The 12317-nt window shown below is 39.9% G+C and overlaps 1 protein-coding gene across 7 annotated transcripts in view; it reads right to left on the bottom strand.

Moving 5' to 3' along the window:
* Positions 1–808: 808 nt before the first annotated feature.
* The window catches only part of C1QTNF7 (C1q and TNF related 7), a 102457-nt gene continuing 90948 nt past the window's right edge, over positions 809–12317 (bottom strand). For all 7 annotated transcript variants that reach the window (XM_073891452.1, XM_073891453.1, XM_073891448.1 and 4 more), the window contains 2 exons: positions 9972–10217; positions 809–4479 (listed from right to left, as the gene is read on the bottom strand). In XM_073891452.1, coding sequence (XP_073747553.1) covers positions 3848–4479; positions 9972–10209 — 870 coding nt within the window. In that variant the 5' untranslated portion in view covers positions 10210–10217 and the 3' untranslated portion in view covers positions 809–3847. The remainder of the gene's footprint in view (positions 4480–9971; positions 10218–12317) is intronic.

Here is a 12317-nt window from a genome sequence, read left to right as displayed (position 1 = left end):
AATGGAATGGCTACCATAAATGACAAGTCCAAGGGAAGACTGGCTACAGGCATGTCTAATGTTTGAAGTGACTCTCTATCTCGGTCCATTATGTTCTGTGACGGTAAGATAGCTCATAGAGGCTCACAGGCTCAAGTCCAGTGGGAAAGAATGTGATTCTCTCTTAGAGAAGTCCCAATAAAGTCTCAGTCTCTGACTGAGTCGCCTGAACCAATTATATTGGTGAGTGGAAAGCTATGCTCTGATTGTTCAGGCCAGGGATTTATATAGTATACGAGTCAATTCCATTTAGAAACTCAAAGACTTAGCATGTAAAGGAGGGTGGTCCTTCAGAAGGAAATTAGGTATGGATACCAGAAAAAAGATGCGGAATGAATACCAGATTAGCAAAGTGCCCAAAAGTTCCAGCCCCCTTTCGTACTACAGGGATTGGAGGGCCATTGCTAGCCTTTAAGCTGTGGATTGACACGATCATATCTGTATTTGTGGAGAATGGATTGGAGGGTTGCATCTGGAGGCAGAGGGTCAGTTAGAAAGTTTTTACTCGTCCGGGGAAGTAACAATGAGTATACAAACGAAACCTTGGCACTGGGGATGGAAAGATGCAATGACTCAGAACTGTACATGTAAGAGCTGGAACCATTAAGGATTTTATACTGAACAAAATCCAGCGGGGAAGGGAACAGCAACATCCACAATGTCCCTTAGGTTTGGCTTTGGTGACAGGGTGGGTGTGGATGTTGTTTGCTGGAAGTGGAGGCTACAGAAGGCGAGAGAGAAGAAGGTATGAGACAACACGTTAGCCGATTTCTGAAATATTTTTATGTCCATGATCTTTTTTCATAGGGTGGCAGAGAAGAAGTATATTCAGAGTTTATAGAACGTTCTTATCACCACAAACAACATCATTCACAATGATGAATGACCTGGGAATGCCCTTTTGCATGCACAGGTACAAGGAAACACACGTGTCCTGAAATTGTGCGACACAGGCACACACATGTTTTGTGTTGGTCTCACTTTTTAAAAAAAATTTGTTTTGCTCTTTTATTCTCACCTGATTCTGACTAATGCATTCTTTCTGTGTTTTATCTATCTTTGCAAGTGACTCTAAATTCTTTCTGGAACAAGATGTTATATAGTTAATAAATCTCTCTTAATATATATTCATTACAAGTCAGCCCTTTCAAAGAATGATTGGAGTGAGACTTAGAATTTTTTTAAACCAAAATCAGTCATCTATTTTTTTTACACAAATACCCATAAATGTGGATAAATGGTATCTGTCATTTCTTTTTTGAGGAATAAAAGACACCTATGTTTGCTTAAGGAGTTTATCCTTTTAATACCAAAATAGTCTTTCCTTTCTCACTTTAGCTCTCTGGTCCCCATCACCAGCCCACCAGATATTTCAAAATAAAATTCATTTTTGGGCCTAGAACCAGCTGAAGAAGCACGAGTTTAAAAAGGCTACTCAAAATAGGCTTTGTAATGAAAGAAACATTTAAAAGATAAGTAAACAATGTCCACAAAATGAATGCATGAATGGATCATGATCAGAAAAAAATTTAAAATACACAATAATCTTGTGGGTCATGACTGTCTACAAAACTCCTCCATTTCGAGTTTCTCCAGCAAATCCCATGGTCTTCAAAGGGCCCATATTTTCATGTTCCCCAGATGAGCTTCTGCTGTTGGCTGTTTTTTTTTTTTTACACTCTGTAGCCTGGCCTTCCAGGTCCAGCTATTATGTAGAAGCAGGTGACTATCTCAAACCACCTTTGCTTTCTCTTCTTTTCTACTTTCGTTTCTCTTGGCCTTCCAGACCTGTGTCCCGACTCCAGAGGAGAGCAACCAATGGGCAAAGCATGGCAGGCAGAAGAAGATGATGGGAGATAGGTCTGTAGATGGGAGAAGTGAGCATTGCCCTTACATGCTGCTACTTAATCACTGCCAATGTCACCTCTGATCATGGCAGTCCCCACCTCTGGGGCACACAGGTGCTCCATGGTTCCTCATAAATGAAGTCCACATTTGTCAGGCTGGCATTTGAGGCTCTTCTGGGTCTCTGTTCTTACTTTCATGCTTTGTCCCTGTTACCTCTGTCCCCAATTTGGCCACTCTACGTCCCACCTACCATGGAAGGCGCAGGGGGCAGAGGAAATTTCCCAAGCCCTCCTCTCTCACCCCTCAATTTTAGAGTAAACCTGTTCCTCTCAGCATTTCTTCCAGAGCATTTGTCTCTATGTCCAGTTTAACACTTAGCATATTTTAGCCTGCTCATTTCCAGAATTCTTGGTATTCTGTGTATGTGTATACATGTCATTTCCTTTCTTGTGTCCTTAGAAATTGGGTGGCAGGGGCTGTGCCGTGTTCACCTTGGTGTTCCTCCACCATCACAGAAACCTGTGGTGACTCACACAGAGGAGGCATAAAAGTATTTATCAAATGAATGGGCCAAGGGAGAACACATGGAAGGAGGATTAGAAGCCATCAAAAAGGAAGAGAGTAAGGGAATCCTACGACTGTCAGCTAAGGAGGTGGCAGATGGGAGGGAATCCTAACTGGGATGGAACGGTGAGGAACTGTGTTGCAGTGGGGAACCAGATGCCCATCCCGAGAGATGGCTGGACTGCGGGAGCCTTGAGGCTTGGAAGGGACAGTGTTTTGCTCAGACGTCTGGTCTCTCTCCCTCCTCCTCCCGTTCACCCCCATCAGTTCACTGTAAATCAGTGGACGTATGTTTCACTTTACTTGAATTCAATACCTTGGAAATCCGTGAGAAATAATGCCTCCTGACAATGTAAAGTAGTGCCCTCATTTGTGCGCAAGCTAAGAGGAATAATTATTGTCTTGGGAAACTGTCAAGCTAAAGGATTTAGGAGAATGCCCTCCTGGCTGATCTCAGTAACTTGTTTTTCTTCATTTCTATTACCCCTCCCGGGGCCCCCTCTAACTCTGAGTTTTTTACCCCTTTCTGATGGCAAATACCAGTGGTGTTTTGAGGGTGAGATGGGGTGAATACAGCTGCTGATTCATGTTTCCCTTGTATTCCTCCCACCTCCTTAAACACACACCACTTAGAATGCTTAGCGTTTTTCCATGTGTGAAAGTTTCTCTGGCCCCCTTCTCCAGGATAGAGCAGCTCCCATGTGCGTCCAGCTTCGAGTCAGTCTGTCAGGTGCTCATCTCACTGAATTTGATGGTATGCTCATCCGACACCAGCCTGTATGAACGTAGAGATTTTGTTTTAACTCACTATTAAATCTGACCCACCACCACAGTGTCTGGGTCACAGAGGCCTACTAAAGAGTTGTTGAGTGAATACATATACGAGTGTGAAGGAACAAATAATAAAACAAAGGAAGTTATCACTTCACTTTAGCTTGCCTGAAATTACTCAGTATCTCTTACCTCTAGCTTTTGACTGCTGAGAATTGTTAAAGACCTTGTCTAGGGTGTTATGATTCTCTTAAGTAGCAAGCAAAAATGTAATTTTATGAAGATTTAATGAGACAGTATCATTGCCAGCTGATTTTATCACTCAGGGAATTTAATAGAAAATTTGTTAACATTGTCTTTAATTTCTTTAAATATTTATGAACATTGCTTTCGAGAGGATTCTTATCTGGGGTTATTGTTTTATAGAATTCATTTTGGTGTGGTTTCAACCATTTGGTGGTTCATCTTGTTTTAATAGATGCTGCTAGAGTTCTCTGTAAGTGCTTTGGAATCTGAGTGGGAGTCTCTTTGGATCTCGTTTCTGCTTGCTGCACCTTCCAGGGCCCCAGATTAGATCAAAGTGTCTGCCACAAGAATCTTGGAACATTCAGGACATGAGTCCAGATCACAGCTCATCATCTTCTGATATGGAATCTAGATAATCTGTGTCAACATATAGGAGAAATCCAGAGAACAAGCTGTCTGCCCAACCTGGGTCTGAGAAGAGGCCATTCTGGTCAGTGAAGAAGATCTCCAGCCAGACTTCATCTTCTGGCTGCAGATAGATGACCGTGGACCCCGAAGCCACGTCATGGTTCCCTGTGTTGGCGTCGAAGGTCTTTATCCGGTACTGCCCATTGTGGACCAGCCCGATTGCCAGATGCTTATTTGCCAATGTGATATCATAAGAAAAGTAATAGATCCCTGGGAAGGCACAGATGAACTTCCCTGTCGCAGGGTTGTAATGCTCTCCCTCATTGAAGAGGACCTTGTTAAATATAATCGGTAGCCTTTCTTCTGGGTAGCTGGTCGTGATGCCAACAGAAAAGGCAGATTTGAGTACAATGCTTCCACATCTACAAACTCCGGGCAGCCCTGGGTCCCCTTGCTCTCCTCTGTCCCCCTTTGCTCCGGGAGGCCCAACTGGACCGACTTCTCCTTTTTCTCCCTCTGGTCCCATGGGTCCTTTCTTCCCAGTCTCTCCTTGGTCCCCTTTCTCTCCAGCAAGGCCCAGGGGTCCAGTCTTACCTCTCAAACCTTTAAAAAGAGTTTACAGTTTAATTAATGGTTCCTCCAAATATACAGTCACAAATAGCATGCCCCACATAGTGCCAGCACACCCTAAATGTGTTTCTCCAATCAACTTTCAACAGTACACTACTAAATACTAATGCATCTTTAAAAAAAAAATCACTGATGCATTAAAACAGAAATATAAAATTTTCATCAGAATTTCAGGTTAGTTTTCCTGAGCACATGAGAAATCATTTAAATGCTGTTTTGATGATGGATCATTTGCAACAAAATCAGTCACATACAGTATTTGTCACTACAGGAGAAATTCAATGAGCATAATGATATTATTCCCCAGAGTGAGGTCATGGGGGCAGACAGAACCAGATGAATCCTTAGAGGCTATTTTGTCTTATGCCCCCTCCTACTTCTATCGGTATTAATAATACAAGGATTAATGAAAATTAGATTAGCTTGTATTTATTCAACATTTACTATGTACCAGGGATAGCACTTTATTCACAGGCATTGTCTTCTTTAGGTCTTGAAACAACTTTATGGATTAGGAAATTGTTATTGTTTTCATTGCAGATGGGGAGAATGAGTGGCAGAGAAGTTAGTTTGCTCAAGAAAATAGCTAGTAAGTGACGGAGCTGTGACCTGAACTCATGCCTGCCTGACTCTGGAGACTGAGCATCCCTCTGGGTCAGGGGCTAGAGTGTACCTTGTAAAGTGCACCTGGCACATAGTGAGGGCCCAATATGCTACAATAACCAAACAACAGTGATGGCCACCACTATGTCGTAGTTCTTTTTTGGAGGACAAAAACAGTCCCAGAAAGGTGAAGAAACTCGCTTCTGAAGCAAGGCTAGGACTGGAATCTAGTGTAATGATGCTTCCCCTTCATCAAAGTGCCTCTTACCTGTGGGGCTGGAATCAAGAATCCTAAATTCTGTTTGGCTCTGCAGCTAAATGGTTGTATCATTTTAGGCAAGTCCCTTAATTTCTCTGGGTCTCCTTATATATAGAAAAGACATAATATCTGTGAAAGGATTTCAACAAATTCAAAATCACCACAGTGAAATATTTTTTGTTTGTCCAAATCTTTATAACTACAGATCAACCATAGGCTAAATGAAGAGAAATTGTGATCATTGGTTGAAAGGGATAAGCAACATTTATTTAATTTTTAAACCATATATATATATATATATATATATATATATATATAATAACAAAGCATGAAAATGTCATTTAATTTTTATGGTTAAATCCATTCCATAAATAATGTTTGTATAATGATATATCCTCAAAAAATATCCAAATTATTGGAAATTTGTGATGTACTTTTGTAGTCAGGGAAAATATATTACTGATATACTGTGTAGTTTCACTCTTAACTATGTATTTGTTCTCAGGAATTTTATTAAGCTAAGCCTTTTTATCTTGATAGTGCTCAAATAAAAGAAAATATTCTTTTATTTGAATATTACATGTATATCAGTGTATGAGCTTAATTATTTTTCAGTGATTTGGCAAATGTAGGAATGAAATGTTCTGGATAATGTAAATTTGAGGAGAATTAATGCTTTACCCTTAAAACATACAGAATTTTGCTTTAATAATTCCGGAAAGAGGCTGTTTAACAATTTGTGATGCACAGAAGATTCTAATAATGAATGAAACCTTTTTTTTGTGTGTGATGGGATCAGTGTTATTACTGATCACAGAACTGTCCTCAAGCTCTAGGTGGCTTTTGTTGTGAAGTTGAAATTCCACTGGTCCCAGCCAGAATATACTCTGGTATATTTCTTGAAATAAGGCCATAATAGTCTGATCTTTTGCTTCTTTTTGGTAGAAATAAAATATGAATACTATTTTACTGTTGAATGTACTTGTGAATCGAGGACCACAACTTCTAAATTGTTATTTTTATTTTCAATAGGAGCTTAACTTTTGCTGTCTCCACGAGTGATTTTGACATATTAATAAAAAAACTTTTTGACATCAGCAACAATTTCAACTATTAAATTTCTTTATGTACTCCAGTCCTCCTGCCTCTATGACTTTTGGCAGGTCACTTCTTGTCTGTGTTTCAAATACTCCACTTGTAATATGAAGAATTGGATTTAAGTCCAATCTCAGCATTTGGATTTTCTATGGTTATTGAATTAGATAATCAAGGATTAACTATAATTTGAAGTAATTCTTCCTGTTTGCATGAAGGATTTACACCTGTGATAAGGGACAATTAATGAATAATGGAAAGAAGGGATACATCACTCTCCCTCTTCCTATTCAGTTAGACATATGCTCGGGTAGAGAGGAGAATTATGGAATAGTGGTTAGTCTACACTTAGGTGCTGACTAAGGATTTCTTCTTAGTTCTCTAGGAAATGGGCTTACAAAGATTTCTTCTTCAATGTTATTTCTTTCTCCCATCTATCCATCCATCCATCCATCCATCCATCCATGGATTTATGTGTGCATGCATACCTATATCTAAATCATGTAATATTGATTGACCCATAGTGCCTGACTAAATGCCAGGCACTATGCTATGGGCTGAGTGGGACCTTGACATGAATGACACCTGTTCCACCCTCAAGCTAGCTGTTACTATGTATTACACTGTGATCTGCAAATATAGGTCATAGCTAAGTTCGTGACTATCTAAAGCCATATGATAAACTAGAATGATCTGTTTCATGAGGTGGTTCTAGTGTTATTTGAAGATATCTATAGGGTTGTGCATTCAGATTAAGTTAAATGGTGAGATTATGCTACAAGAGTAATTGCTACAGACCAGTGAGGGAAGCAGATATTTTTAACAGAAAATTTCTAATTTGGTATAACAAGTTCTGTACTTGTAATTTAAAGTAGAGAAGTTGGACAAAACTATGCTTGATTCTGTTTGCACTTGGTTGGATGCATGTAATTGGCATGTTTACCAAGGTACATGAATGAGAAAACATATGTGGTGTCATTCAAGGGGACAGAAGAATCAAAGGCTACCACCCATGTTGTGTCCAGTTCCAGCTGCATTGAAAGCTTGTCCCTAAAGCTGCAGAGCTCCGTTACTGTTGTCTGTAAATGGGATGTATTTTTCTTCATTGATCACAAAGGCATTCCTACCTTTCTTGGCTGTTACAGATCCTTATATGTGTATTTGTGTATATCGGATTTAAGTCATCTCAGGTTGGGGAGTCATTTTATTTTTTAATTTAAATATTTTCACTGTAACATTATTGTTGATTATAAAGACTTCTAACAGGGTTATGGTAGACATTAAGTACTAAATGTAAAATTCCTGACACAGTTCTTAACAAATGGCTATGATGATGATGATGATGAATATTATATGTTTCTATATTGGCCTCCCACACCCCCATGTTTGTTTATCAAGGCAAGGACAATGTCTTATCCATGTTTGTGTTCTCGTTGTCTAGAACAGTAAAATCAACCATGGACAATTTTACACTGCCAACCAAGGGATGTTTGGCAAAGTCTGGGGACATTTTTGTTGTCTTTGGTGGTGGGGATGCCGCTGGCATCTAGTGGGACGCTGTTAAGTGTCCTACAATGCACAGGATAGCCATCCCACATAACTAATTATTTGACCCCAAATGTCATTAGGGTGGAGGTTGAGAAACACTGGTGTAGAATAATACCAGATAGCAATATGTACACAAGAAGCTTGTTGAAGAATAATGCATGGGTGGATAGACGAATATGGGGCTGTAGCCAGCCTCTTATGGTTAAAACTGTAGCAATTATGAACATTCAATTTAATCTGAATGCATAGCCGCATACCTATTTTTAAATGACACTAGAACTACCTCATGAAACCCATCACTCATTTCTAGTTTATTATATGACTTTGGATATTCAGGAACTTAGCTATGACTCATGTTTGCAGAGCACTGTGTGGTATGTAATGACAGCTAACATTTCCTGAGTGCTTACCACATGTCAGCTTTTCTACCAAGTGTTTTGCATGTATTATTGTGCCTAATCATCACAATCAGCCTTACTACTTCCAATTTACAAATGAGGGAACTGAGGCTAAAAGCGGCTATTTGCCCAAGGATACTAAGTTAGTAATTGAAGGAGCCAAGATTTGAGCCTAAATCCTACGGACTCCATTGCCTTCTTGGGTAAGCACTACATTATTGCTTCCAGACACAGTAAACTAAAAATGTTCGTCATATGTAACTCTGATCCTGGTGTTCTTACAGGATTTCAAGGCTATTCATGATCATGACACAGCAGTAAGTTATATTCATAAGTGTTACAATAGATAAGATGCTGAACCTTTACCTAAAGGTTTTTTTTATCTAATATTGAACAATATTCATACACATTTGGTAGCTACCGATTTTCCAACTATTTTCTGCATGACAAATTCAGAAATGAATTATCATCCGGTAAATTGCATATATATTGTGCTACTGTTTCACGTAACACCAGTAAATGAGGTGCAATGACTAGACAGAGACTTATTTCTTAGAATGGATTAACTTTTCTCTTCCTATCTTTTGTCCAAGGCTTTACACTCAGAAACTTGTTTTCAAAGATTGATGCCAAATCACTTCCTCTTTTAGAATTAACCCGGCTTCTCTAGAATTTCAATGTGGTTTACTCTGGAGGATTGCAGGGTCTGGCAATCTTCCTGGCCCAACCTATTTGTGGAGAAAAAAGTAAAAATTACTGAAGTGGTAGAGGGCAATTGTGTTGCCGTAAAGAGCTATAAGAGTCTACTTTTTATAGCTGTTACAGGACTGGTGGGAAAGAGATGAGCCAGGAAAGGTGGGCTATACAGTACTATTGTCATTTCATCTCTGAAAAGTAAAATCTAGAAGTCTTTTATGTAACTTTGCTCTGGATATTAGCGCAGAGCAGGATGGCACCTGTGCTTTTGGTTCCTGATTCCTGCCTCTGCTTCGTCTGTCCATTTCCCTTCCTTGTCCATCTGTCTGCTCTCCATCCATGCCCTTGCACATCCAGACATTGCCTGCTAGTTGTGATTGCCCTGTGGTCTTGGGCATCAATGTTTGAATCCAGCTCAGCAGTGAACTTCCCTCTTCAGTAATTAATTTTACCATGTTATTGCTTTGTGTTCTCATCTGTAAAATGGGATCACTGAAAGAATTGTCATTACAATAAAATAAGGTTGCAGGTAAAGAGTTTCTCGAGCAGTATCTAAGGCATAGTGAGGGCTCAGTATTAATTACGATTAAGGAAAGTGAAGTAGAGAAGGGATTCCAGGAGCAATTCTCATTAGAAAAGGCAACAAAGAACGGAAACAATTTAAGGTGGGGGTGAACCAGAGGTGTTTATTTATTCATTTATTTTTAAAGATGTATTTATTTATTTGAGAGAGAGAGAGAGAGAGACAGAGCGAGCATGAGCGGGGGGAGGGGCAGAGGGAGAGGAGAGAGAGAGAGAGAGAATCCCAAGCAGACTCCCCACTGAGCACAGAGGAGCAGAGTTTAGGGAACTTCATTGTTCATTACCTGCAGCCCCCTTTTCACCTTTCTCTCCTTTCCTGCCGTCTCTACCATCTCGTCCTGGAAGGCCGATCCGACCATGGGGCCCCGGGGAACCATTTGCTCCAGGGGGTCCTGGAGGTCCCGGTAAGCCAGGGATGCTACAGATATATCTTGGGGAGTAGCTCTCTCCTTTGAACTGATTACCCCGAGGCTGTCCACTGGCACAAATGGCAAAACTTGTAACATAGAGCAAGACAAACATCTTTGGCTCTGGAAGAGAAACACAGGGACATAAGGGCACCCTTGGTGGGAGTTTTGGCATAAATGAACACGAGAATGGGCATCTGCAGTCACTCACTCCAGTGCTCACCCCCCCACGCATGCATAAAACCCCAGCTTACTCTCATAATTCCCTTGGAAACTATTAACACATTACTACTTATAGAGAGTTCTCAGTACCCCACAGAAGGGTTGGTGGAGATGAAGGATTGATTTAAACGATTTCAAAATGAAGCCACTTGTTGCATTTTTTTTTTTTCCTGTAGGGTCAATGACGGATTTTGAAAAATAATGCATTATTTTTAGAAAATTAGAAATGCTTATGAATAAGATAAACATTAACATTATTCTCACCACTAGAGATAATTATAATTTACATTTTGATACACACATCCTTCTGGTCTTTCTATGCTGTGGAGGAAAGAGATATTATGCCACTCTTGTATTTTTTCAACTTTTTTCACTTAACAGTATATCATGAGCATCTTCTCATGTCAAAAATTATTCATAACATTAAAAAAAGTTGCATTTTTCTCCATTATCCTTTATGTACATGATTCTCCATTGTAGATATTTCCTTCCAGTTTTCTGCCAGTATAAACACTATGCTAGACATTGGTATATCTAGTCTTTGCGTGCATCCATGATCGTTCCCTTAGAATTTATGGGCTTCCTAAGGCTGGAGAAAAGAAGAGGCATTCTCAGGAAAACCATGTTTTTCACTTGATAATCATGTGTAAAACCAATTAGTGTTAATTGGAGTACTGTGTATGTCCTGCAGGGGGGTCTCAAACTTTAATTTAAAATCTGCAGGATACAATGCCCTGGTGAACCATTAAGCAGTGAGCGCCAAGGCTCAGTTAAAGAGCTGAGTGAAATTAAACCATGCATGGTGTCACGTGCTTCTAGGGAAGCAGACAACAGGTCTCTTCAGCTATGATTTAATAGGACTTGGTTTTTCTCCCTCCACAAATAGGATCCTGAGAATGACGGATCATTTATTAGCATGACATTTGGTATATAAGCTAAGGGGTGGGTAGCATAGGCTGGGACACTTGATTTTCTAGGCTAAATGGTCCTTAGGATTAGCAGCTCCTTGGATGGGACAGTGTATACACATGGTTTTAGGGCAGTGTGAATTAATACTTTTTGGTTGGCTGAACTTGTGCTTTAATAAGAAATCTCAACAACGCTTGATGTATATGCCTGGCATGTACTTGCCCAAAGGAAATTATCATAAAATGTGAAAAAAAATCAGATGGAGTTTCCTTGCTTTTTGACAGCCACATCAGAAAATTAACCAGGCACACTGTACCAGTTTTATGATACCCACGAGGAGATTGCAACATCTTGGAATTAGTTCTAGAAATTTGCCAGAGCATAGGAATGACAAACTGAGAAAAGCACAGTGTGCACATGTGGTTCAAAATAAATCTGATTCCTAGAAATCTTATTAGTGAAAAACTGAGGCAACTTGCCCAAATATAGGCTCTGTATCCTTGACCAAATCTCCATGTCACAAGTGTCTCTCCCTGCACGTTCCCCCCGCCTCAACTCCAGGAGAACATTTTTGCTGTGTACTGTCTGCTCTAACATAGCACAAACTCAAAATTACTGATCCCATTGTTCAACTGGGATTAAGGCACTTTCTGAGACGCCCAGAGGATCTCATAAAGATACCAGCCCTTTCAAGGGTGTTCCAGATGAAAAAAAAGTAAAGAACATTCTATCCATACCCCTGCCACAGTTAAAACAAACTACAGTGATTAAATTGCTAGCTTTTTCTTGTAAAAAACTGATTAAGGGAGGTTTTGAGAAGGAATTTGAAAGAGAAGAACATGCTCATAGGAGATACTCATAAAAAGAGACAAGGAATGTGATCCTGTAGCCAAGGTCAGGATTTGGTTCTACAAGGGACTTGAAATTATGTGGAGAGGAGGCACTTTGGGCAGTGGCATCTCAGACACTGGTGGATGCTGAAAACACAAACATGCCCATAGTCAGGGATCAGTCTATAAAGAAGCCTGTGGTAAGGTCCAGGTTATGGTGGGTAGAAGAAGCAGAAATTTTAAAGATGTGCTTGGAAGGATG

This window comes from Callorhinus ursinus, unplaced genomic scaffold (genome assembly GCF_003265705.2).
Source record: "Callorhinus ursinus isolate GAN/ISIS: 27379988/994484 unplaced genomic scaffold, GSC_fseal_2.0 scaffold4, whole genome shotgun sequence".
Taxonomy (NCBI): Eukaryota; Metazoa; Chordata; class Mammalia; order Carnivora; family Otariidae; genus Callorhinus; species Callorhinus ursinus.
The sequence above is the reverse complement of the archived record's forward strand: the minus strand, read 5'-3'. Positions and strand labels throughout refer to the sequence as shown.